The 26539-nt window shown below is 43.5% G+C and overlaps 2 protein-coding genes across 5 annotated transcripts in view; both read right to left on the reverse strand.

Moving 5' to 3' along the window:
* Window positions 1-26539, reverse strand: part of DENND1B (DENN domain containing 1B) — a 269544-nt gene that overhangs the window by 55659 nt on the left and 187346 nt on the right. For all 4 annotated transcript variants that reach the window (XM_065936314.1, XM_065936315.1, XM_065936313.1 and 1 more), the window contains 2 exons: window positions 25982-26107; window positions 13852-13953 (listed from right to left, as the gene is read on the reverse strand). In XM_065936314.1, coding sequence (XP_065792386.1) covers window positions 13852-13953; window positions 25982-26107 — 228 coding nt within the window. The remainder of the gene's footprint in view (window positions 1-13851; window positions 13954-25981; window positions 26108-26539) is intronic.
* Window positions 11004-11749, reverse strand: LOC136169490 (small COPII coat GTPase SAR1A). Its single transcript, XM_065937261.1, has one exon. It carries the CDS (start codon window positions 11639-11641, stop codon window positions 11045-11047), a length of 597 nt encoding a protein of 198 aa, XP_065793333.1. The 5' UTR covers window positions 11642-11749; the 3' UTR covers window positions 11004-11044.

Below are 26539 nucleotides of genomic sequence, written 5' to 3' on the forward strand. Positions count from 1 at the left end.
AATCCCAGTGATGAGAAAAAAAAAAAAAGATCTCAAGCACCTGAAGGATGCGTTCTGCCAGCTCTGGGCACCAGCCCCGCTCCAGCTGCGCACGGCGTCCACTCCGCGGAGCCCAGCTCCTCTGGCCCGACCTCGTCTCTGCTGAGGACACGGCCCCCGGACCCACAAGCTCGTGTGCTCCTCCTGACCCCACGTCTTCTCCCGCACTGTCCGTGTTGATGCGCCTCCTTAGGGGACCGCTCAGAAGAGCCGCTGGTACTGCCGTCCCCACGCCTTCCTCCCGCAATCACACGGGCTCCCTCACCTCCCCAGCAGCGCTGTGCCCGCTGGGGCGTCCCATCTCCACGTGACCGAGCCCAGAGGTCGAGTCCACGTTCTCCCCTGATTTAGCCTGTCACCAGCATCTAACAGAGCCGGGCCCTCCTTCTCTCCTTGGCCCCAAAGGGAGCTGGACCCTCTCCCGCGTCTGGGGGCGCTCACTCCCCGTCCTCCTTGGTGGCTGCCCTCTGCTACTCCCCCATCCTTGTCATTCCCATTTATACTCACTCCCCTGGCCATCTCACTTGGTCTCCAGTCCAATGACTCTAAAGACCACCATCTATCTACACACTGATGACCCCCATACTCCTATCTTAGGTCTAATTTTGGCCTCTGCCTCATTTATCCATGTGCCTAAAGTGAAAGAAAGTGTTAGTCATCCAGTCGTTATCTGACTCTTTGCAACCCCATGAACTGTACTGCCAGGCTCCTCTGTCTACAGAATTCTCCAGTAAAGAATGCTAGAGTGGGTTGCCATTCCCTTCTCCAAGGGATCTTCCAGACCCAGGAATCAAACTCAGGTCTCCTGCACTGCAGAATCTTTACTGTCTGAGCCACCAAGGAAGCCCCTTGATCAATGTCTTATTTGGATACCTAACAGATGTCTCAGACTCATCACGTCCAAAACTGAATGCTTATTCTTCCCCCAAAATTTCTCCTCTCCCCAGTCTTCCCCATTTCAGAAAAATTAACATACATCCTGCCAGTTTCTTGGTTGAGAAATCATGGATCCATGGATTCTTGACTCCTCTTTCTCTCATACTTCACATTAAATCTTTCAGAGCATCCACTGACTTTATCTTCAGAACGATCCACATCTGACCAGTCCTCACATCTTCCATGGACCAGATGCAAACTGCCATCTCTGCTCACCCAGATTATAGCACAGCCTTAGAAATCTTTCTTCTGCTTCCACGTCTGACCGCCCTATAGGATGCTGCTCAAATGGCACATTCTGCCTGAAATCAACCCAACTAAGCAACTTTAGCTGGGCTTCCCTGGTGGCTCAGCTGGTAAAGAATTCGCCTGCAATGCATGAGAGCTGGATTCGATCCCTGGGTTGGGAAGATCCCCTGAAGAAGGCAATGGCTACCCACTCCAGTATTCTGACCTGGCGAATCCCATGGACTGTATAGTCCATGGGACTGCAAAGAGTTGAACACAACTGAGCAACTTTCACTTCACTTCAAGCTACTTTAAGGTGCAATCCCACCCTGACCCCTGATCATCCTCCTTTCCTGTTTTATTTCCTTTCCCATAGTACTTATCATCTCTGAACACACTACATAATTAACTTATTTTCAGTCCCCCCTCATATAGAAACATAGAATTCACAAGATCGGAAATTCTTTTCTGTCTTGTTCTCCAATACAACCCAGCACCCAGAACACTTCCTAGGAGAGCAGACACTCAAATATACTGTTGAATGAGAGGAGGAATAAAGAACACTTGTATGAGTGTTTCTGAAATATCGTGTGCATATCTTCGTGGTGTGCACGTGCATGCTTAGTTGCTCAGTCATGTCCAATTCTTCTGTGACCCCATGGACTGTAGCCTGCCAGGCTCCTCTGTCTATGGGCTTTCCCAGGCAAGAATACTGAGGTGGGTTGCCACTTCCTCCTCCAAGGGCTCTTCCCGACCCAGGGATTGAAACCACATCTCCTGCATCTCCTGCATTGGCGGGCGGATTCTTATACCACTGCGCCAATCGGGAAGCCCTATTTTTATGGTATTTCATTAATGATGTAAATTTCAGAGTTTTAGTCCAGGCCCCCTAAATCACAAATTTGAAGGTGAGAGTCAAGGACAAGCATATTTAATAGACTTTCCAGCTAAATCTGCTGCAGGAGGTCTGGGACCACACTTAGAGAAACAACACTTAGGATGCTACTCGAAACTCATTAACAAAGGATGCCAAAAAATGTATTCCTTGTCCTAATAAGTTCTCTCCTGATAGACTCCTTCTCTCTACCAGTAAGTGTCTGCATTTTCTCTAGGGCAAATGTTACCTTTCCATGTTATAAAATATGTGCTTCATACAGTTACCTTCTCCCACCTGCTCATACGTCAACTATTTCCTAATGCTCCGGAAGGGTGCACTCTTCAGCACGAGTGATGCATCTGCTGATCTGGGCTACAGATGACATCCCATAAATAAGAAACCATCATGCTTCTTTCCAAAAAGATTAACAGGAAAATGGAGAGATGTATAAGAATGTATTATTTATGTTAAAAGCTTTCTAAAGTCTCCAACTAACATAAAAGTAAAATATTTGGCTTTTGACTGCTTTTGTCCAATACCTCTGAAGTCAGAGCAAGTGGGTCATGGCACAAAATACAGAGAGCGCCGAGGGTCTCACAGGACGCTCACTCTCGCACACCGCAGCACTGCACGGCTCTGGTTGGGAATTACAGACGCCGCTCAACGTGAAACACAAACACCCGACTCCTGCAGTTCGAGGATTTTCGCGAATGAGCACCATTATGTTCAATTTTTCAAGTTCTTCATCTGCCAAAATCATGAAGACATGTTGCTGCCTCTTCCTTACAATAGGAATAGCAGTTTTTATCTGGTTTCTTTATTTAACAATACTAAGTGTCTACTATATTCTAGAACGCCTGAGCTGAGTAACGTGAAATGGAGAGAGACAGCGAGGCGGCCAGCACGCATGCCTTCACTCCTCGTTCCCCCCGGGAGGACGGTGGGTCTCAGCCTCTGTGTGTCTCAGGCCCAGGCTTCCCCGGTGGCTCAGCAGTAAAGGACCCGCCTGCCAACGCAGGAGACGTGGGCTCAATCCCTGGGTTGGGAAAATGCCCTGGAGAAGGAAATGGACACCCACTCCGGTATTGTTGCCTGGGAAATGCCATGGACAGAGGAGCCTGGTGGGCTAGAGTCCATGGGGTCACAAAGAGTCAGACACAGCTGAGCACATCCAAGTCCCAACTTTACCACACGCTACTGGGGACACGCTCAGCAAGTTACTCCACCTCCCCACCGCTAAGGTTTACCACGTGCAAAGTGGCGGTAATAAAGCATGCCATGCTGTGGCCCAGCCAAGATGAACCTAGATTAAAGCATTCAAACAGTACCCAGCATGAGTCAGTACTCAACAAATGTCATTTTTATTTATTCATAATTGCCATCACTCAGTCTCTCACTATTTATTCTCTACTGCAACTCATGTGAGAAGCATCAAGACAAGAAACCATTTTCAGAGACAGCAAATGCCCAGAATGGCTGCAGTAAGGCTCTTTGGAGATGCAGTAGAGAAAAAATCAGAGCAATAAAAACCAGAAGGTGAAAGGCTTCTGCGTGCCAGGCGAGGGTCTGAGTGGCATCCTAGACACAAGGGGAAAGACTTAAGATTTGCTTTTCAGAAAGAACACTCTCAGAGCAGGCTGGAGGATGGCTTGAAAGGGGGACCAAGCGAAAGAACACAAACCTGTTACCCAACACAAGTCACTGACACAGAAGCTGGAGAGAACGAAAGAGGGAAAGCCAAATGATATTTAGAAAGAAGGATCAACAGAACACAGTCAGACAACTATGTGAGAAAGACTGGAAATGATGGCGTGAGAAAAGATGACACCTAATTTTCTGGTTTAGGCAATTGGGTAAAACTAATTTACAAAAGAAGGGGTGCGGGACGGCTCATATGTGAAGATGCATCTATGTGAATGGGCGACACATGTGTATGTGTGGGAGTGTGTGTGTATATGTCCACACACACCCAAAGATACCATACACACACTCATACATATACCTGTGGTCACAAAGAGTCGGACACAACTGAGCGACTTTCACCATCTGAATAAAGACGTGTTCAAGACCCCTCCATCATAGATAACTAACGCAGTTAGGGTCCCTTGTGAGGAAGCCCCAGGAGCTGGCATGAGTCAGAGATGTGGAATCTGAGTACAGAGACATTCGGGGAATAGAGAGAGGAAAGCATAATGAACAAGGGCCCTGGAGGAACTGCCCAGAAAACAGGAGGGGAAAGCGAGAATGTCCTTGCTATTGTTCAGTCGCTCAGCCGTGTTCAACTCTTTGCAATCCCATGGACTGCAGCTCACCAGGCCTCCCTGTCCACCACCAACTCCCAGAGTTTACTCAAACTCATGTCCACTGTGTCAGTGATGCCATCCATCCTCTGTCATCCCCTTCTCCTCCCACCTTCAATCTTTCCCAGCATCAGGGTCTTTACCAATCAATCAGCTCTGTGCATCAGGTGGCCAAAGTATTGGAGCTTCAGCTTCAGTCCTTACAATGAATATTCAGGACTGATCTCCTTTAGGATGGACTGGTTGGATCTCCCTGCAGTCCAAGGGGCTCTCAAGAGTCTTCTCCAACACCACAGCTCAAAAGCATCAGTTCTTTGCACTCAGTCCTCTTTATGGTCCAACTCACATCCGTACATGACTACTGGAATAACCATGGCTTTGACTATATGGACCCGTCAGCAAAATAATGTCTCTGCCTTTTAATATTGTGTCTAGATTTGTCATAGCTCTTCTTCCATGAGAAGTGCATAGTAAAATGAGCAGAAACAACTTTAGTTCCAGGGGTCTTAAGAAACAATACCCAAGAAAATAATTTCCTTTACTGTGTTAAGTGTAATGTGAGATAAAAGGAAGAGACCTAAAAATAATGGCTCAAATCTCTGTAAAGCTTCGAGTTAGAGATGGTGCTGCCAGGGCTGTGGATTTAAGAAGCAGTTTCTGGGATTCCTTCCAAATCCATTATCTGAAGAGGAATTTATCCAAATGGAACCGACTCTCATCCATCTAAGCCGTGTTTATTCCCTGGTATCGTGGAATGTTAGGGCCGAAAGGTATCTCAGACCTAGTGACCCTTCAGTCTAACTCACGTTACAGACGCAGCAACCAGGGCCTGAAGAGGATGAGAAGTCAGCTGTCAGTGAAAACACAGCCCATTACTAGTGGATCCATAAAGAGTGTGTGTATAAATATATGTGTATACACACACATACATATACTATATATTTGCATGTACGTATGTATGTTTTGGGGGCTTCCCTGGTGACTCAGTAAAGAATCCCGCCTGCGGTGTGGGAGATCTGGGTTCAATCCCTGGGCTCAGGAAGATCCCCTGGAGAAGGGAATGGCAACCCACTCCAGTTTTCTTGCCTGGAGGATTCCATGGACAGTGGAGCCTGGCAGGCTACAGTGCACGGGGTCTCAACAAGTCAGACACAACTGAGCCACTAACACTTTCTTTCACTTTCATATTTGTTTTTATACAACACTTACATAATTTAAATTATAAATTAACAGCTCAGTGCCTGATGATAAAACCAGCTACCAGAACATGCCCTCCCTACAGAAAAGATCAGAATCCTTTCAGCTTACCCTTTCCTTGTCTGTCTTTACAGCTTTATCACAAAAATGTTTCCCTAAATAAGATATTACTCAGTTCTTCTCGCTACAGAACATTATTACATAAAAGGACTCATCATATCAGCTCTTCAGCGATGTGTCCCTCCCCTTAATTCACTCACGCTCAGTTTCACTGCAGTTCGCTCGTCTCTCTGCCGTGCGGCTGCCCTATTGTAGGAAAGTAACCACTTATTCTCTTAATACTGATGGACGTGTGAGTTCACCACCAGCATTTTGCCATTACAAGTAATTTTAGCAAATGACTTTTGCTGCCAAATTTAGAGGAAATCACTAGGTCAAAAGAAATTTGCATGTTTAAGTTTTAGCGTCAAAGTGTTTTCTCAAACAAGTGGTGCAAATTTTCACTCCTATCAGGTGAAACTTGGTCCCTCGCTCCATGTCTTTGCCAAATTTTGAGATTTTCAGGTTTTTAAAACTGGGCCAATCTGGTGAGTGTGAGGTGACACTTCATTATGTTCTTACTTGCTGTTCTCTGATTATAAACACGGCCGAACATCTTCCATGTCTTTATCAGCCACTCAGGTTTTTCAAGCGCATGTGTTTATCCAGGTCATGTGCACAATTACATTGGTTTTTTGTTTTTCTTTTAACTAACATGCAGGAAGTTTGGTTTTTATATTGCGGACTCTATAATCTCTTGGGTGGTTCAAATGAATTGCAAATATGAAGGCTTTTGATGGTCAAAGTTCTTAATTTCAATGAAGCCAAATTTATTAAGCTATTTCCTTATGTCCTACATAACTTGTCTTTATACTCAAAGTAATGAAAGACAAGTCAGTTTGGTGTGTTACTTTCTAAATCTTTATATATTTTTTGGTTCAATTACATATGTGAGGAGTTCCAATGCTAATAGATAGAACCTTCCTCAGAGAGAAATATTAATGTTTTAATATTAAGTATGATGTCTACTGAAAATGTCTTTAATCATGTATTTTTGCTTTTATCATGAATATTATGAACAGTTTTTGCATCTGTTGAGATCATCTAATGATTTTAGTCAAAGAGGAAAGTGAAAAAGCTGGCTTAAAACTCAACATTCAAAAAACTAAGATCAGGGCATCCGGTCCCATCACTTCATGGCAAGTAGATGGGGAAACAATGGAAACAGTGACAGACTTTATTTTCTTGAGCTCCAAAATCACCGCAGATGGTGACTGCAGCCATGAAATTAAAAGACGCTTGCTCCTTGGAAGAAAAGCTATGACCAATCTACACAGCATATTAAAGAGCAGACGTTACTTTGCTGACAAAGGTCCCTCAAGTCAAAGCTATGGTTTTTCCAGTAGTCATGTATAGATGTGAGAGTTGGACCATAAAGAAAGCTGAGTGCTGAAAAATTGATGCTTTTGAACTGTGGTGTTGTAGAAGACTCTTGAGAGTCCCTTGGACTTCAAGGAGATCAAAGGAGTCAATCTTAAAGGAAATCAGTCCTGAATATTCATTGGAAGGACTGATGCTGAAGCTGAAGCTCCAGTACTTTGGCCATCTGATTCGAAGAACTGACTCACTGGAAAAGACCCTGATGCTGGGAAAGACTGAAGGCAGAAGGAGAAGGGGATGACAGAGGATGAGGTGGTTGGATGGCATCACCGACTCAGTGGACATGAGTTTGAGCAAACTCCGGGAGTTGGTGATGGACAGGAAGGCCTGGCACGCTGCAGTCTGTGGGGTCACAAAGAGTCAGGTACAACTGAGCAACTGAACTGAACTGAATGATTTGACCCCAGAATCAGTTAATGTAGAGAATTACATCCATAGATTTCCTAATGTGCAACTACCACTTAATTTCCAGAATAAAGGCAACCTGCACATGAAGCAGTAACCTTTTTAAACCTTGCTAGAATTGGTTAAAAATATTTTAAATTTTACATCTGTAGTCATAAGTGGCTTATAATGTTTTCTTCTCACATTATCTTAGATTTTAGAGTGGAAGATTATCCCAGTCTTACAAAAGAAACTGAAGTGTCTCCCTTTTGCCATAATCAAAACAGCAATTTTTTGGAATCTGAATTGGAACCAGTTGATTCCTGAATGTGTGGGAGAACCTGCCTGTCTGATACTGTAAATGCTGGTTAAATTTAATTCCTGTGTGTGGGTACTGTGTGTGTTCAGTCATGTCCGACTCTTTGTGACCCCATAGACTGCAACCTGCCAGGCTCCTACATCCATGGGGTTTTCTAGGCAAGAATATGGGACTGGATTGCCATCTCCTTCTCCAGGGGATCTTCCTGACCCAGGGATTGAATCCAGGTCTCCTACATTGCAGGCAGACACCTGAGCCACCAGGGAAGCATATTTACCATTTATTTTGCTCTTCCTTCCTTCTTGCATCTCAGACTTTCCATCTTAGAGCTAAGAAAAATTTTCCCTGAATTACTTTCTTAAAGTTCTTCCTTAAGAATGTCTTTCTCCTGTTGGTGTGGTAGTCAAGGTTCAACTAGAGAAGCAGAACCAGCAAGAGATTAGACAGACAGACATACACATATGAGATCTACCATAAGACCCTGGTTGACATGATTATGAGGGCTGGCTAAGTAGGTTGCAAATATTGTAGGACAGGCAGTCAGGAAGGACAGACATAGCAGGTGGGTCTATAGGCAGGGCCAGTGCTGCCGCCCACAGACAGAACTCCCCTCTTTCAGGAAAATCTTGGTCCTGTTTTACAAGCCTTCCATCCGATTCTGACAGACCTACCCAGCTTACGTAGGATAATCGTCCTATTTAAAGCCAAGTGATTATGAGTTTAAACTACATATGCAGAAATATCTTCACAGCAACACCTAGATTTGCTGCTGCTGTTGTTCAGACGCTAAGTCTTGTCTGACTCTTTGTGACCCCATGGACTGCAGCACGTTAGGCTCCTCCATCCAACGCTATCTCCTGGAGTTTGCGCGAATTCATGTCCATTGAGTTGGTGATGCTATGTGATTAGATAACAGGGGGCCACAGCTTTGACATGTGGACATACCATTAAAGGCAACAGAGAGGGCAAACTCCGCTTTTGCAGGGAAATGTATTCACAGCTCTATTATAATTAAAAGTTATCTTAGTTGGCCAAGGATTCTAGCTACTCTTCCTAAAGAATTTTTTAAAAATTCTTTCAATTAAAAAAAAAAAATCCCTCTTCCAGAAAAATAAATGACCCAATCAAAAAATGGGCCAAAGAACTAAACAGACATTTCTCCAAAGAAGACATACAGATGGCTAACAAACACATGAAAAGATGCTCAACATCACTCATTATCAGAGAAATGCAAACCTCTTCACTGAACATTTTAGAGCTGAATACGCTGTGCAGGTATAGATTTCTCCTCATCTCCTCAGGCTGGGGATGCGGGGCTTCCTGAACAGAAGCAGCGTGCATGTCACGCTCCATCCCCGTCCTCCAATGCGGACTCTCCTCCACGTCCTGTCCGCTCCGTTTGTAACTGAGCGTGTGGACTGCAGGCACGTCCACTCCACCCTTTGAGCCTCTTACATTTTGTTTCTTCAGAGCTCTGTACTAAAATCTGGATAATTTTTCAGATACATCTTCCAGTTCAGCAAACCTCTCTTTCATCAGATCTGATTGGCTATGAAACACATCAATTTCCTTTCACGTGAATTACATGCTTCCTTACCAGAAGTTTATTTGCTACATTCTTAAAACTGTCTTCACATTCTTTAAAGTTTTTATGTCCTGAACATTTTTAAAGCCTCTTCTACTCATTGGAACATCTTAAGCACAGCTATTTTATACCGTACTTCTGATATTCCAGTACTTGAAATCCTGCCCGCTGTTTCTGGTTTAGGATCCGTCTCCCTGTGTGTGGTGACTGTTGGCAGTGCACCTCCTCTTCGGGGTCGCAGCTGGGAGAACTCTCCGACGCCTGCATGAAGCGGGGTGGCTCCTCAAGGAGGGTGAGAGATTGCTTCTGCTAGGGGCCTGAGGACACCTACAGTTCAGGATCACCTTACACTTGAGTTTGGTCAGACCAAACCAGACATTATTAACTCAGGCTTTGGACTCCCGTGCACGCTGGTGCATGGTAACTTCTCTGCAGAGCTCCTTCCTCTCCTCCCGGTTCCAGAGCTTTGGAGGCACAAGCCCCCCCAAGTGTTTGAAGGAAGGCACACTTCTATTTTTGGTTTAGCTTTATACCAAGTCTTCCCGGATTTACAAGAGCTGAATCTCCCACCACACTTCTCATCTCGGAGAACAAGCACCAGGGCTTTGTCTCCTGTGATCCCCACCACAAGGCGTTTTTGCAAATCCTGCGTTTTAAGTTGTTCCAGTACATAACCCTGGTGGCTCAGACAGTAAAGCATCTACCTGAAATGTGGGAGACCTGGGTTCGATCCCTGGGTCAGGAAGATGCCCCTGGAGGAGGAAATTCCACGGAGAGAGGAGCCTGGTAGGCTATAGTCCACGGAATCTCAAAGAGTCAGACACGACTGAGCGACTTCACAGACACACAAAAAACGTACAGAAGTGAGCACCGGATCCTTCCCTGCCTTGTCATCAGGAATAAGAGCCAACTCTAGCTCTTACCTTCAAATTATATGCTTCTCTCCTGGGTTCACGGTCTCTCAATTTTGTAGCATAAGAATTGTCAAACAAAGAGAGGATGTGTGGTTCTTGACCCACAGCAGGTCAGAAACTCTCAGTCAGGAACGCGGATCATCTGTACTGAACAGTCTCATATTCGTTAAGAAACATCAGTCGTGTCTTTGAGAATTCATCTGCAGATTATTTTTTTTAACCAACTGATTCCGGTTTTGCTTCCCCTTTTCACCCCCACCCCCACCCTTTAGTCAAACATAACTAGTATACAGAGACCTGCACACAGTTACCACAGGCAGTTCGGCGAGTTTGAGGTATACAGTCCTGCTACCATCACCACAAACCAGGTGTAAACAAACGTGTCCATCACCTAGAAGAGCTTCCCGCGTGTCCCTCTGTGCTCCTGGCTGTTTTCGTAGGAACGTGAGCAGGAGACCCACGCCCCTGACACACTCCACGGCGTGCGGCCCGGCCCCGGCAGAGCCTCTTAGCGTGGCCGAGCCTGCGCCCAGCTCACCTGTACGCTCCGTGACGCTCTCAACAGAGCCTCAGGTCCTCCAGCGGCACCTTCCAGCATCACTTTCTTACGGCTCATGAAACAGTATCAAGTTCAAGAACGCAGTCTATTTGTGTACGTAAAACTACGAAGCTGTTCTATAACTGGTTCTCCGTTGAATGACCGTTTTCGTATGTTTGATAAAATTTTTTTTTTTTTTTTTTTTTTTTTTTGAGAAGTAAAACTCTTTTATTTTCACTGTCCAAACATCAGTCAATATACTGGGAGAGCCAGCGGAAGCCCTCGCCGTATCCTTGCCTCTTGAGCACACTGCACATGAACACTTCCATGGGGCGGGCATTCAGCTCCTTCAGGGTCACATTCCCCTTTCCTGTGGTCTGTCCATAAAGCCCAAATATCTCACGGAGTTTTTCTTCACTGATTGCATCTGTTCTGTCAATTTTGTTACCCAAGATAAGGATTGGCACATTGGATATTGTCTCATCTGTCATTAAAGCGTTAAGCTCAACTTTGGATTCCATAAGTCGGGGATGATCTGCACAGTCCACCAGAAAAACAATCCCATTAATTGCTGGGAGGTAATTTTTCCAAACCCGACGTGCTTGCTCATGCCCACCAAGATCAAAAGTTGTAAAAGTCATTCCAGCAATTGTCAGCTCTTCTGATGTTGGATGTAATGTTGGAACATGCTGGCCCAGTCTGTCATCTTTGAGCATGTGTAGAAGAGTGGTTTTGCCTGCATTGTCCAAACCCAAGAATACAAGTTTTCCAGATTTTTTGTAGAGTCCTAGGAACTGGAGCACACTGCTGAAGCCATTGTAGATCCACTCAAAGATGAAAGACATTATTAATGCTTACTCCGGCCCAAGGGGTTCCTCCGGCGGCAGCAGGCGGCTTGGACCCTCCCTCAGAGCACAGAGCCCAGCAGCACCCGGGACCGCCAGCTACTCGCCGGATATGATAAAATTTTTTTAAATAAAAAATAAAAGTGATAAAATTTGTTTGATAAAATTTGATAAAATGTATGTTCGTATAATTTGATAAAATTATACTTTATTTTTCAATTCATTGTTTTAGTTAAGTATAGTCGCTTATACAACGCTGTGCTGGTTTCTGCTGGAGGTGGAGTGGATCAGCTGCAAGCGTCCGTGTGTCCGCCCGCTCTGGCCACGCGCCCACCCCGAGGTCCAGCCAGCGGTCTCACGCGCAGAGGGGTCTGCACGTCAGTGCTGCTCTCCCTGTTCGCCCTGCTCCCTCTTCACGTCCGCAAGTTCATTCCCTACCTCGACATAAAGTAACCCCGCATAGAGGTGCATTTTGTCAACACAGCTGCTCTCACGGTGAGGCCAACACTAATGTTTGTGAGCTTCCACAAAGTTGTGTGTGCTGGCGAGTTGACAGGGCATGGGTGTTAAATCACGTAAACTGTCACAGCCTGTCCGGCAGGGACAGTACTGCTATTTTACAGAGAAAGAAACAGACACTTGTGAATAGAAGGCTATCAAGTAGCAAAGCCAAGGTCTCGCCCAATTTGACCTGACTCCATATATATGTGTACATATGCTTTTTGTAGTCATGTTAAAAAAAAAAAGACCATGTGTGAGCTTTATCAAATGATAAGACTAGCTACAGAATCTCACGGTCAAAGGGAAGCAAAATGTTATCCCACCCACCCACTCAGTCCTGGACCCCCACGCAACCTGAGCTTCACAACTCAGATTTGACAACGGGAGGTTAACTATCGCCTCGTGACAGAACACAGGAAGGGCATGGGGGCTTACCAAGCGTGCACTGGACGCCAGCCTGGGGCTGCCCTGGGCTGTGCACACATCGGCGCTGACACACCATCCCTCGGTCCTGCTCTCATCCGGGGAAGGAATCCCACCTGTACCGGAGCCCGCCAGGGACACAGAGCTCCAAAGCGAACCCACTCCATCCTTGGAAATTCACACAAGACACCTCTGGTCCGGAAACCCACCCAACCTGCTTCACTTGGCTCCTTAAGAGGCCTACTGGTAAGTCTAACCTTTCCTCACAATTTGGAAGGCAGGTAGGTATATGGCCCATAGAGCATTTTCCTAACTCAGATCATTTTTCAAAACTACTTCAGAATACAGATAAACAGCACCGGACTTTTCACCATGCTGATTTGACGCTTATTCTGTTACTAGGTCTCTTTCCTCTTAACATCAATAAGCACTTCTCTTAGCTTGTCCGTTTCTAAAGGGCATCACTGAGTTTTCACTCAGGTCTTCATTCTGGCCTTGTGCACAGTAGACGACACACTCTTCATTAAATGTTGAATTCATATAACTGACTTTACACTTAAAATCATCATATGGAATAAGAAAAGTAAGTGTTAACTTAATTCAAATAACATAAACAGAAACTACGGCCAGCCTAAATTAAGAGACTTGCCATGATCACACAATAGGATAAAAGAAACACTGCATCTAAACTTCTGGAATTCTGATGTTAGGATGCTGCTTTTTGCAACGACAATTATATTTTCTGGGCCAGAAATCAAGACACACAGTAGAACTACAACTTTTTTCTGAATTTTGAATTTGTGATTGTGGAAAGTCTTCTCTCCATGGAATTCTCCAGGCAAGTGGGTAGCCACTCCCTTCTCCAGGGGATCTTCCCGACACAGAGATTTAACCTGGGGCTCCTGCATTGCAGTCAGACTCTTTACCGTCTTAGCCCCTTCCCGGGAAGCCCCTTACAAAGCTTAAAAACTTACATATTTAGGCATCATTTTTTATAAACCAGATTACATTGGGATGGTCCTATAAAAAACTTGGCTTGTTTACCAAGTTGTATCAATCTAACTGAACTAAGATAAGTCCTTCTAAGATGCCTAGTCAAACATAACTAGTCACCGCTTTTCCTGCTGTGCATGGGTAGTTCTGCTCTGTGAGACCATCAGTTGAGCAGTTTTCTGTGAGGAAGTTTCTAATAGCAAAGTTTAGACGTAAGTTTACAGTGTCAAAAACGTGTTACAAGTCTCTGGCACACTCGAGTTACAGAACAAAACGTGGAGGTGCACTCTTACCTGCTTAAAAAGCTGGAGGTTGACTGCGGTTTCCAAGAACTGCTTCATGACACTTGAACGGTGCTTTACGAAACTTTCCTCGCAGAATGTGATGGGCTCACCCTGGGTAGAAACAAAGAATGTGGGGGTATCAGAGCAAACCAGTCTATCTGAGGAGGCACGGGAGCGTGTAAGACAGAGCCAGCTTCCAGGAGCTTGAGTGTCAAGGGGGCAGGCCCTGACACATACTGGTGGAATTGGGGCTGGCAGAAATACTCCTCAACCCATAAGCTTCTGCTGTAGCTTCCTAATCAGGAACACTTTAGGCTCTTAAAAATGCCGACTTTCACGGTCTCAAAGTTAAGAATAAATCCCCTAAAAACAAAGATTTAAGACCATCAGATTTATTACAAATATTAAATATAGCACATCTATTTGAAAAAGCCCAACAATTATATTTCATCCTGACTAGAAAACATTCTTACTATAAAAACTGCTGCATGATTTTTGCCACTTATATTATGATCATTAATTTCTTTTTGGTGGTTTAGTTGCTAAATTGTGTCTGACTCTCTGTGACCCCGTGGACTGTAGCCCACAGGCTCCTCTGTCCGTGGGGTTCTCCAGGCAAGGACACTGGAGTGGGCTGCCATGCCCTCTCCAGGGGGTCTTTCCTTCCCAGGAACTGAACCTGGGTCTCCTGTAGTCCAGGTGGACTGTTTACCAACTGAGCCACAAGAGAAAACCCTGAAAAAAATTTCCTTTAAAATTAATTGGAAGGTCTATCAATCACGTTCTCTTCGTGATTACAAAAGCAATTCTGACTGGATACTTCGTAGATTAAGTCCTAGGTAGTCCAGCTGCCTGAACTTACTCTGCTTGCTAAGGATTCACAGCTGCAAGAGTCACAAGTCTCAAGCTCTGCTAGATGCCCCTCCTCCAAATCACAAGGACTTTAATTCCAAACACATCGCCACGTACTGCCACATGTGAGCCCAGAAAGTACCCCTCACTGGTGGACCCCTGCCTCTCGCTGCTACCCTCCACAGCCTGCTCACACAGATGAGGAAAAGCGACTGAACTTTATGATCAAAGTGAAAACAGACATTAGGGTCCATGATTTGGTCCTTATAGTAAGTCAGTCCTGTAGCAATCAACACACTGCAATAAAAGGAAAAAAGAGAGCCTGTCCATCCACTTTCTTATAGAACTTTAGAAAATATTAATTATCATTTAATTTTAAGGAAGAATTAATGTCTTGATTACAGGTATCTGTAAGTAAAATTTGAAAACTGGTTCTTGCACGAATAAAATGATGGGACTGGCCGTCTGTGAAATCCAGCTGCTGCCACTCTGCCGGAAGTTACTGACACTGTGGACGCGCGCTGCTCCGCAAGGCACCCCTTAGTCACATACAATGCTGTTTACATCTAAGTTTATTAACATTAAAACAGGAAGTCGGTTCCTCAGTCACACCAGCCGCATCTGAAATGCTCAGTGGCCACGAGGGGCTGGTGGCTACTGTAACAGATAGGACAGACACAGAAGACTTCCTTTATCACAGGAAGTCGTCCTGGGCAGCACCGCTCCAGAGGCAAGAAAACAAAATTCAAGCTGAGAATCACTGAAGACAAATCAATAACCTATTAATAGGTGCCACCTACCACCAGCCATCAGCTGATGATCCATAGTAACACTGACAATATACATTTTCATATTAATTGTTGCCATTCTTAAATACTATAGAGTGATTTTTTTAACTGGATTAATTTACATAAATATATTTTGGATAATCAAAATATACTATACTTGCCACTATCATAGAACTTACAACCTAATGAGAAAAAAAAACAACAAATAAGCAACACTGTTAAAGATCTGTGGTTTTCAAATCCCCATTATCAGGAATATACCTAGTTATCTGGGGCCCAATAAATGCTTTATAAGCAAACAAATGAAATAGCAAGTCAGATAAAGCCTGTTTTGTATGACATATTATCTTTGCAAAAGCAAATGTAAATTTTAAAACCACTGCCTCTAACGGCAGTTCCAACTATATCACTGCTATCACAAAGAAACCAGTATGATTCATAATCTTGGTTTTTATTTGATGGATATTCCCTCAAACATGTGAGATTTTATTACCACCTATAATGTCTAAAGGTTGTAACAATGAAGCAGTCTTCAATTCAAACACAAAGCTCGACCTCCAGCTGAAAATCTCAGACTTCCACTGTTGCGGGCTAGCATTTCTTCTGATTGGAGGGAGCAGAGGGTGGCCGTGACGTACTCCTTTCCCAGTTTGGAACCATCCGTTGGTTCCATGTCCGGTTCTAACTGTTGCTTCTTGACCTGCATACCGATTTCTCGGGAGGCAGGTAAGGTGGTCTGGTATTCCCATCTCTTGAAGAATTTTCCACAGTTTGTTGTGATTCACACAGTCAAAGGCTTCAACGTAGTCAATGAAGCAGATGTTCTTCTGGAATTCTCTTGCTTTTTCGATGATCCAACGGATGTTGGCAATTTGATCTCTGGTTCCTCTGCCTTTCCTAAAACCAGCTTGAACATCTGGAAGTTTACGGTTCATGTACTGTTGAAGCCAAGTCATCAGCCAACATGAATTACCTGGAAGGACTCTGACCTCACTAATCTCCTAGCAAATGCCTGCAATCTCTCAGCAGAGAGAAAGCTCTGGTTTGCTGTCCACGCATCTCTGAAGACACCAATCACGGTAAGCGCTTCCAATGAACCTTCACCTGGTCAACAGCTTGGTCACTAAGAATCTTCAGTTCAGTTCAGTCACTCAGTTGTGTCTGACTGTTTGCGACCCCATGGACTGAGCACGCCAGGCCTCCCTGTCCATCACCAACTCCTGGAGTTTACTCAAACTCATGTCTATCGAGTCGGTGATGCCATCCAGCCATCTCATCTTAATGATCACCAAGAAGACAAAGCCCTGGCACATTTTAGAATTTTCTCTTGGGGAAAGAAAAATAAGATTAACAGTGCTCTAAGGCTGCATGTGTAAATACACGTGAGTCTCAGCTGCTGTCACCTCTGGGGGTACCCTGTGAAACTGACTGTAAGTAATTCCCTGGGGGGAGTTCCTTTCAATCCAGGTTGAGCTGGATGGCATGGTAAGAAGGAGCACTCCTTAGGATCTTCTGGTTTATTTATGATCGGACTAGAGATTGGGACTGGGATTGAGTGGTGCCTCAAACACTGTCTTGTTCCGAGTAAAGAGAATCCATGTCCTGTGTTGGCCCCCAAACTCCCAGTTCACACCTGCAGTGGGAAAGATCTCATGAGGAGCCTTCTGTGACCTCACAGAGGAAGGTGAGCTGGTTTGGAACATGAACGGAAGCTTTGTGAATCACAGAGAGAAAAGACGGTCCTGAGAGAGGACAGACGTGGACACACCGTGCCCGGTGTGTCTGGAGAGAAAGCGCCAGAGTGGGGTAAGGAGAGATCAGCTGAGGCCTAGGGGCCGCTGGACACAAGTAACAGAGAGACCCAGAGCACGAGGAAGGGCAGGCGGCCAGCCTGGAGAAGGCCTGGGCCACACCCCAGGACGCCAGTTCTCTCCTTGGAGGCCTCAGGCAGCTCAGAGACAATGGCGTGATGAGACTGTGCCTGTGCCTCAGAATGGAGAATTTATGGGGAAGAGGAAACTAAGGGAACAGACAGATCAATTAACAGTGCAAAATAAATCAGGCAAGGAGAGACGAACAGGCCCCAGAAAGAAAGAAACAGCAATGACTTCCATTACCTAACGTTTATAGGACACTAATGACGACTAACAGTAATACAGTAGCTAAGGAGTGCGTAACACTTACTATGTACCAGGCACTGTTGTAAGACACTTAATACATATTAACTCACGCAAATCTCAAGCACATTATCATCATACTTTATACATGATGAAACTAAAACACGGGCTTCCCTGGTGGCTCAGCGGTAACGAATCCACCTGCCAATGCAGGAGATGCAGGCTTGATCCCTGGGTGGGGAAGATGCCCTGGAGAAGGAAATGGATACTCACTTCAGTATTCTTGCCTGGAGAACCCCAGGGACAGAGGAGCCTGGTGGGCTATAGTCCGTGGGGCTGCAAAGAGTTGGATATGGCTGAACAACAACAACAAAACTTAAAACATAAAGTAACTGGTTCAAGACTGCACACATTGTTGAGTGTTAGAAACAGGATTCACTTTATGCTCTCGACCTCTAAATTACCCTATTTCTGGATATCCTAGACTATGTGAAATATTTTATGTATTCCAAGTCATGGAATATGTAAAAGTACAATAAGCTGTGATTATTATTACATTTGACAGATGAAGAAGCAGAATTTAAGCAGATTCACCCAGGTTGTGAGCGTCTGAAGTTCATGTGGTTAATGACGCTGCTAAACATTTCATGGCAAAATCAAAAGGACTTGTTTGTCAACTGACACATAGTAGTGGTTCCCAACGCTGGTCCAGGGACGCTGATCTTTTCATAGGATCTGTGACATTAAGACTGTTTTCATAATAGTGCTAAGATGTTATCTGCTCTTTTCACTTTCATTTTCTTATGAGATTCGACAGAGATTTCCAAAGGCTTCATAATTTGTGATAGTGCAATAGACTGAAGGCAGAATCAAATATAAGAATCGAGCCAATTTCCTTTAAGCCAGACAGTAAAGAGATTTGGAAAAGTGTAAAACAGTGCCATTCTTCTAAGTTGCTTAGAAATGTAGTTATTTTTATGAAAACATGTTTTATGTTTATCTTTACTAGGTTTGCATTTTTATTTTTTCATTTTTTCAAATTATTTTTTCTCCTTTTTAAATTATTTTGTCTATTGTTTTATAAAAATTTTTTAATATTAATAAATTACTTAACATACATTAATTAATAAAGTAATAAATATTTAACATACATTCAGTTTTCATTTGTAACATGGTAAACAGTGATACACTGACACACACAGAGGTTCTCTGATGTCCATGACAATTTTTAAGAGCGTCGAGATATTTGGAGACAAAAAGTGTAAGGATCACAGGTATACAAGAAAAAGATGAGCAAGGGTGAAAGATGACTTCTGGATTTCTAGCTCAAGGATCAGAAGACGCTATTGTTTATTAAAGATCAGGAATACAGAACAAAATCCAGATTTAAGAAGAATCTGATAAACTCAGTTCTGGCTATGTCTTGGCTTGGCTTCTGCGCCACGACTGAGATGGGGAATCTTGTTCGAGTGGTTTTTTGGCAGAGAGTTCTCAGGAAATAGGTGCCAAGGGGAACAGGAGATGGCAGGGGAAGAAAACAGGCGAGAATGTGGCTTCAGCCTGAACCCGTGGGAAAGCTCGAGTCTTGCGGCCGAGGCCACCCCGCCTTGGGATGAGGAGGCCAGTTTCCTGCAGCCTGTGCGGGTCGGCTGCTGATCTTCTGGGAGTGAGGGTGGAGGAGAAGACGGGACGCCTGGTGAGGCGCCACCCATTCAGCCAAGGGCAACTTTCCTCTGGAAAGAGCACCAGCCAGCTCAGCCTGGGCACGGCCTCTAGCACAGGGGAGGGTACAGGGCTGGAGGTCGCCTGCAGATACGTAACACAGGCTAGAAGTTCAAGTTTGGAACACGTCCTGATATCCAGCAATTATCTGTGCAGACAGAGCTAAGTATTAAAGTTAAGCCGATCACCCTACTTAGGGACAAAGATTTATGTAACTGAGAAATACTTATCTATAATACAATTCATGCTTTTTAATTACATGGCTCATTGACAGAAATAAGTAAGTAAGTAAACAATATACAGTCCGGTGGAGGTACAGAATAAAGGCAACCCACTCCAGGGTTCTTGCCTGAAGAATCCCAGGGACGGGGGAGCCTAGCGCGCTGCTGTCTCTGGGGTCACACAGAGTCGGACACGACTGAAGCGACTTAGCAGCAGCAGCAGCTACTATTTGAGTTATTTTTACAGGATAATTAAGGCACAGGTATGACATGGATGAAATGAGGCTGTTTTTCCTACCCTTCTATTATGTTCCACTTCAGAGAAACTATCATTGTTAAATTAATGTAACATTTTTGCTTAGTTTGTTTTTAAGAATAGATATGTTTCAAGTTCTAGACTGTTCTCCACAGTAGGAAATGTCACAGAATAAGGAAATACTTAAGACACAAACCTACACAAAGACACAGATCTTTATGCTCTAAGAATGTGCATGACTTCGTGAAAGTTCATGCTGGGAAAAAAAATGAAGGTGTCAGGAAGAATGATACGATACAAAAATGTGAAGTAAAATCCAAAGTGTCAACACAGTACTGACTCAGTTCCTTGACGCACTTAGACTTACTGCGTAATGTCACTGTTAGGTAAGATTTATAAACAAGCTGAGCAAAAATGTCTGCATAATGATGGTACATTAGCATTTTAAAATCTCCCAAAGATTCTGCCACCAGTTCTCCCATGGGAATCTTAAAAAATATAGTTAGGTTCTCACAAAAAACAGTGATAAAAAGATTTTTCAGGTTACATGGCATTTTTTGTCCAACTGTCCCAGCACTTCTCCTACTTGTCAAACAGGAGACCAGATTACTTTAGTTCATCTTTCTTTTAAAAAGAATTTCCTTTTTGTCCATTAGCAAGGCTTATGGAAGCCCAGAAAAGCTTGGGTGTTTGAAACAAATGACATCATCCTAACTATTCAAAGCAACACATTTAAGTATTGTCTCTATGCTCTTGGGGTAATAAAGTATATGTTTTTGAATATACTGAGCCATATTTTAACTCATTACACAATTCCTTAGCACTACCTGCTAGTCAAAAATTTGACTTATTTTTAATAGGTTGTGGTACAAATGATGACCCTTTATTTAGTGCAATCATTTAAAAGTACTCTCATGTTTATAACAATGCTTTTCTTTGGGGGATCAGCAGAGGGTGCTCTATTTTAGTCATGTTGAGGGAATATTCCTTACCAAATTTACTGCTTCTAATATATTGTATTTAATGATCATAGCTAATAATAGAGCATCAATCACATGCCAGGCACTATTCCAGTAACTAACATACATGAACTCATTTTATCCTCTAAACCACGCATGAAGGATTATTGTCTTTTTTTTTAAACACATGAGGAAATGAAAGCACTAAGAGGTTATCAGTCCAAAGTCATGTAACTGCTTAGTCACAGGGTGAGGATTCAGACTATTCTAGAGTCTGTGCCCCTCATCACTTTTCTTCCATTTATTTAGCATATTAGTTTGACCTTCCAGTTCTGAATTCTTAAAGGCAGCTACACCTGCTGTTGGCCAAAAAAAATCCAAAACCAGCCAAATATCCATTATTTTACTGAAATCACTTTCCAAACACTTGAAGGAGTTTTACGATTTTCTCTGCAATTAAGGACAGTTGTCAACCATGCCAGAGCACCATTTAGAGAGGGTAAGTTAGGCCAGAGGAGAAGAGTGACAACACATTCAGTGCTGTCACTCGGACGTTCCAAGTGCTTCATTCATAAAATCGGTTACTCTGGGGCGGCATTCAGCATGTGCCTTTGAAAGTGAATATTCAGGTCCTCCTGAGGGCTTTCGTTCACTGCCACAACCAGCTGGATCCCCAGCTGAGTGCAGAGAGAAGAGGAAGGAGTGGTTCGAGGGGAGGCCGTCACCCCAGGGGGACCGAGCCACGCACGGGTTTACAGGGCAGGGAGAAACATACTGCCTCCCCAACTCACACACACTCCACAAGATGCCTACACCATCCGCACCCCCCAGTCTTCACGTAGACAAGTACCGAGAGTCTCCCATGTATCTTCATTAGAGGAAATGTTAGGTTCAGAAGATTGATCTCAAGGAGTGCACGGCATGAGACAGAGGCAGAATGGAGTGGAAATGCTCCTCACCAGCTGGAGGGCAGGATGGTGGGAAGAGCGGGTGCAGACACAGGCCCTGCTCCCCATCAGCTGGGCACCTCAGTGACAGCTTTTAATCTCCATGAGCATCATTTTTCTTATCTTCAAAATGAAAGGGGTGATATTTTGATGGCTTATAAAGATTAAGTGAAAGAGTTAATATAAAGGGCCCATCAATGCCTGGTATCCAGCAGGCACTAAATGGTCAGTTGTCTTAATAGCAATTAAAAAATCATTAATGTAAGCAAGAGTCAAAACCATTAATGTAGGTTAATGTAATTCAGAGTCCCTTGGACTGCAAGGAGATCAAACCAGTCCATCCTAATGGAAAACAGTCCTGAATATTCATTGGAAGGATTGAGGCTGAAGCTGAAGCTCCAATACTTTGGCCGCCTGATGCGAAGATCCAACACAATGGAAAAGACCCTGAAGCTGGGAAAGACTGAAGGCAGGAGGAAAAGGGGACGACAGAGGACGAGATGGTTGGATGGCATCACTGACTCAACAGACACGGGTCTGAGCAAGCTCTGGGAGTCGGTGATGGCCAGGGAGGCCTGGCGTGCTGCAGTCCATGGGGTTCGCAGAGTCGGACATGACTGAGCGACTGAACTGGATGTGAGTAAAAATAATAATATGAGAACTATAATAAATAATGTAGAAAGAGGGAAAAGAAATGTGTTAAGGAAAGGAAATACAATCAGTTCACAGAAAGGAAGGGTAGAATGAACCACATCTTAAAGGGTCATGAAGAAACTGGGTGGCTGCTAGAAGCCAGACAGACAGAAGCACCGCCCGGAAGGAAGAACACTGAAATGAGGTTTGGAAGCCTGAGACGCTCAGGGCATTTGGAGCCTCAGGCAAGATTCTCTGAATTGAGGTCAAAGCTTAGGAGAAAAGTAAAGGAAGACACAGCCCCTTACAAGGGCCTTGAACGGCAGGCAAAGGGAGGGCCCTGAGCCTCTGGGCCATCACAGACCTGATCAATAGGCTCAATTTTGTCAAATGCAAAGGAAAAGGTGGGTCATGAAACTTCAAAAAGTAGTATCTAGTTAAAGAACTCACATCCATTAAAAGCTATTTTGTAATATTTTTCTTACCAGTTGTACTCTGCTACCTGGAAAAGGGAATGGCAACCCACTCCAGTATTCTTACCCAGAGAGTTCCATGGACAGAGGAGCCTGGCGGGCTACAGTCCACGGGGTCACAAGAGTTGGACACAACTGAGTGACTAACACTTCCACTTTCAGCTGGAGGATACTACTGAAATTAAAAGACGCTTGCTTCTTGGAAGAAAAGCTATAACAAACCTAGACAGCATTTTAAAAAGCAGAGACATTACTTTGCCGCACAAAGGTCTGTCCAGTCAAAGATATGGTTTTTCCAGCAGTCATGTACAGATGTGAGAGTTGGATCATAAAGAAGGCTGACAGCCAAAGAACTGATGTTTTTGAACTGTGGTGTTGGAATAGACAGGTAAATCCAGTCAATCCTAAAGGAAATTCACCCTCAATTTTCACTGGAAGGACTGATGCTGAAGCTGAAACTCCAGTACTTTGGCCACCTGATGCGAAGAGCTGACTCATTGGAAAAGACCCTGATGCTGGGAAAGATTGAAGGCGGGAGGAGAAGGGGACGACAGAAGATGAGATGGTTGGATGGGATCACCGACTCAACGGACATGAGTTTGAGCAAGCTCTGGGAGTTAGCGAAAGACAGGGAAGCCTGGCATGCTGCAGTCCATGGGGTAGCAAAGAGTCGGACACGACTAAGCGACTGAACAACCACCACTAAAATATATTTACGATGAGAGTGAAAGTGAAAGTCGCTCCGTCGTGTCCGACTCTTTGCGACCCCATGGACTACACAGTCCACGGAATTCTCCAGGTCAGAATACTGGAGTGGGTAGCCCTTCCCTTCTCCAGGGGATCTTCCCAACCCAGGGATCAAACCCAGGTCTCCCGCACCGAAGGTGGATTCTTTACCAGCTGAGCCACAAGGGAAGCCCAAGAATACTGGAGTAGGTAGCCTATCCCTTCTCTAGTTGGGATCTACCCAACCCAAGAATTGAACCAGGGTCTCCTGAATTGCAGGCAGATTCTTTAGTAACTGAGATATCCATGATATAACCGTAGCTTCTAAACTTGGCTCATTTTTTTTTACATTGCTCAGAAAATATACTGAAGATACATGTCTATTATGTAAATATCAAAAAGACTGCATAAAATTTTAAAATGTGCTTTCAATAATTCAGAATATAGGAGTTTTTGTAAGGATAATACCTGAGACAATAACAAGTGTTTTATATACAATAAATAATTTTCCTTAAAAACTATTTATTTTGAAAATACATAAGAAAAAAATGTCTAAGTACATTCAACATACTTTAAAAATTAAGTTTTCATTTGAAGACTGAGTCAAAGAAACGGAAAGACATGCAGAATGAAAACACTATCCTCCAACTCCCAGGCAGAATCAGCAGTAAAGAGAGCAGGAGAAAACACCACACATAAAAAGGAAAAATATAGATAAATTAACAAATTCACAAAATGCGACCTATAAACAGGAAAGATACTCCCTGACAAAATTAAATATTTTCCCACAGATACTGAGAATCTGGCTTTCATGATGCTTAAAACAAAAGTCAGAAACCTAGTACTCCTATCTGTTTAATTAAGCTCAAATAAGGAGAAAATCAAGCTACAAAAATTGTAATAATTAATGTCAAACATGGGATTTTCTATAATTTTAACCAGCACCTAACAACACTGATAATTTAAATCATTTAAGAAAATTTTCTCTTCAGTCTGCTTTCCTCAAATCTGAAGTCTTTTACAAGTTTAAAAAAGAAAAAGAAAAATGTAGTTTATAAAGATTACTATTTAAATGTGGCAAACTTCCAGCAAAGTGATACTTTTAACTTTCCTCCAGTAACTGTAAATCTGAAACCAATCTCTTTCCAAAACATGTGACATCCAAAATCAATCACTAATTTTGTCTTTGAAACTCATTTTTATGTTTTAACTGATGTTTGATAATTTCAATAAATATGCTCCACTGTAGTATGGATGACTGGTTTCCAGTCTTTCAAAGAATGAGACCCTATAACTGTCAATAATCTCTGAAAACCTCCCCACGTGAGTTATATATACTGCGTATGGTACTATGAGTTCTACATCATGGTTTAAAAAATATACACACATTTCAAAAAGATTAGCAAGCAAATTAGTCCATATGCATTTTTCTAGAGACAGCAGCTGATCTGCCTATAAATGTACAGACTTCTCTTTGTGACTCGGTAACTCTTCAGAGGTACAAGAGCCACTGGGTGGGAACCAGTCATCTGAAAGTCAGCTCAGAACGCACACAACCCACTCACGTTGAATTGTTCAGTGCTTGTTTAGCGCACACAGTTAATGACACAATTTACACACTCATCCTGAAAGATACCCAGAGGGGACATAAGAATTCTCATTTCACAAATATGATATGGAAGCCGAGAAGGAATAAAGAAATGGGTTGACATTACACAGCCTAACAATGTTGGAATTCCTATTAGATAATAGGTCTTATCGCTAACAATATTTTTAATCCATTTATTCATCTGGTTACAAAAGGGTAATATAATCATTTAAGTAAAATCAGACTAACATACTTAACCAGTAATTCAGAGGAAAAAAAAACATTTTAATTTATATCTTTTGGGGCTACTTAACAACATGGGTCACAATTCTACATAAAACCATTTTAGGCGTATTAAAAAGGAAATGGCAAAGTGAGCTAAGATATGCTAAATAGAGAAGCCCACTTAGAGAAGTGTTAGGAAGACAATAAATTTCTAAATATTGCAAAATGTCCAGGTTCTAACACATTTAAATCTTCACATTGTACTTGACATTTCTAAACTAATAAACTCAACTGTCTGGTTAACTTCTTAGTAATCTTAGCAAGATTGGGTAGTCACTCTAAAATGCATTAACACAGTTCATTAGGTAAGAGGTAAGAATTCCAATTTCAGAACAGTAAACAAGGTGCTATATGCAAGAGAATGTGGGAAATACTTAACTAAAGGTTGAGCTAAACCTGAAAGGTCATGAACCTGGAGAAGGAACACCATGTTTTTAAGCATATTATTTTAGATTTTCAAAAACCCTTATGAAACTTTTTAGGGTGGGGGGTATTCAAGGGATTCATTCTCTGCCCCATTCCAAAGAACCACCCAAGAGCAAATTAAAACAGTGATGAAGGGAAACGCTTACAGGTTTGTATCTCAGAGCATCTCTGTAGGATCCAAACAAAGCCGCCTGCGCCCTGAGGAAGGCCCTGGCCACTCCATCCCCCGTAGCTGTGGACTGCTTCTTCAGTTTGTTTTTCAGGGCCGAGACCTGCGTGACAGAGAGGAATCGTTACATTCACACCTTGGAAATTGGTACGGCGAGGGATGAGCCGATCCGCAGGCAGGCCGCGGCCTCCGCGGGTCAGCTTATCGTCCTGACCGCAGGCAGCACCTGCTGGCCCGCTAATTGAAAGGGAAGCAGGGGCCCATGGTAATGTGCTAATGCAAATTGGCCTGTGCGCTCCTTTTTTATCCCCAAGGCCTCCTGACATAAATAAGCTTTAATTATTTTACAGTAAACTGCTTGTGAGCCGCTTTCCTGCAGATGCTTGGCCATTACAACGTGTGTCTACTTGTTTGGAGATGGACCCGGCGGGAGAGCGTTTTGTTTCTGCTACGGAAGGTTACTTGTTCCAGGCCCTTCAGGATCACTGGCTGTTTAATTTTATTTTTGGAAGCCTCATTTGTACATATAATTTTC

Source organism: Muntiacus reevesi, chromosome 5 (genome assembly GCF_963930625.1).
Source record: "Muntiacus reevesi chromosome 5, mMunRee1.1, whole genome shotgun sequence".
Taxonomy (NCBI): Eukaryota; Metazoa; Chordata; class Mammalia; order Artiodactyla; family Cervidae; genus Muntiacus; species Muntiacus reevesi.

Coding starts and splice junctions, on each gene's coding strand:
- LOC136169490 (XM_065937261.1), bottom strand. CDS start 11,641: ATGTCTTTCATCTTTGAGTGGATCTACAATGGCTTCAGCAGTGTGCTC.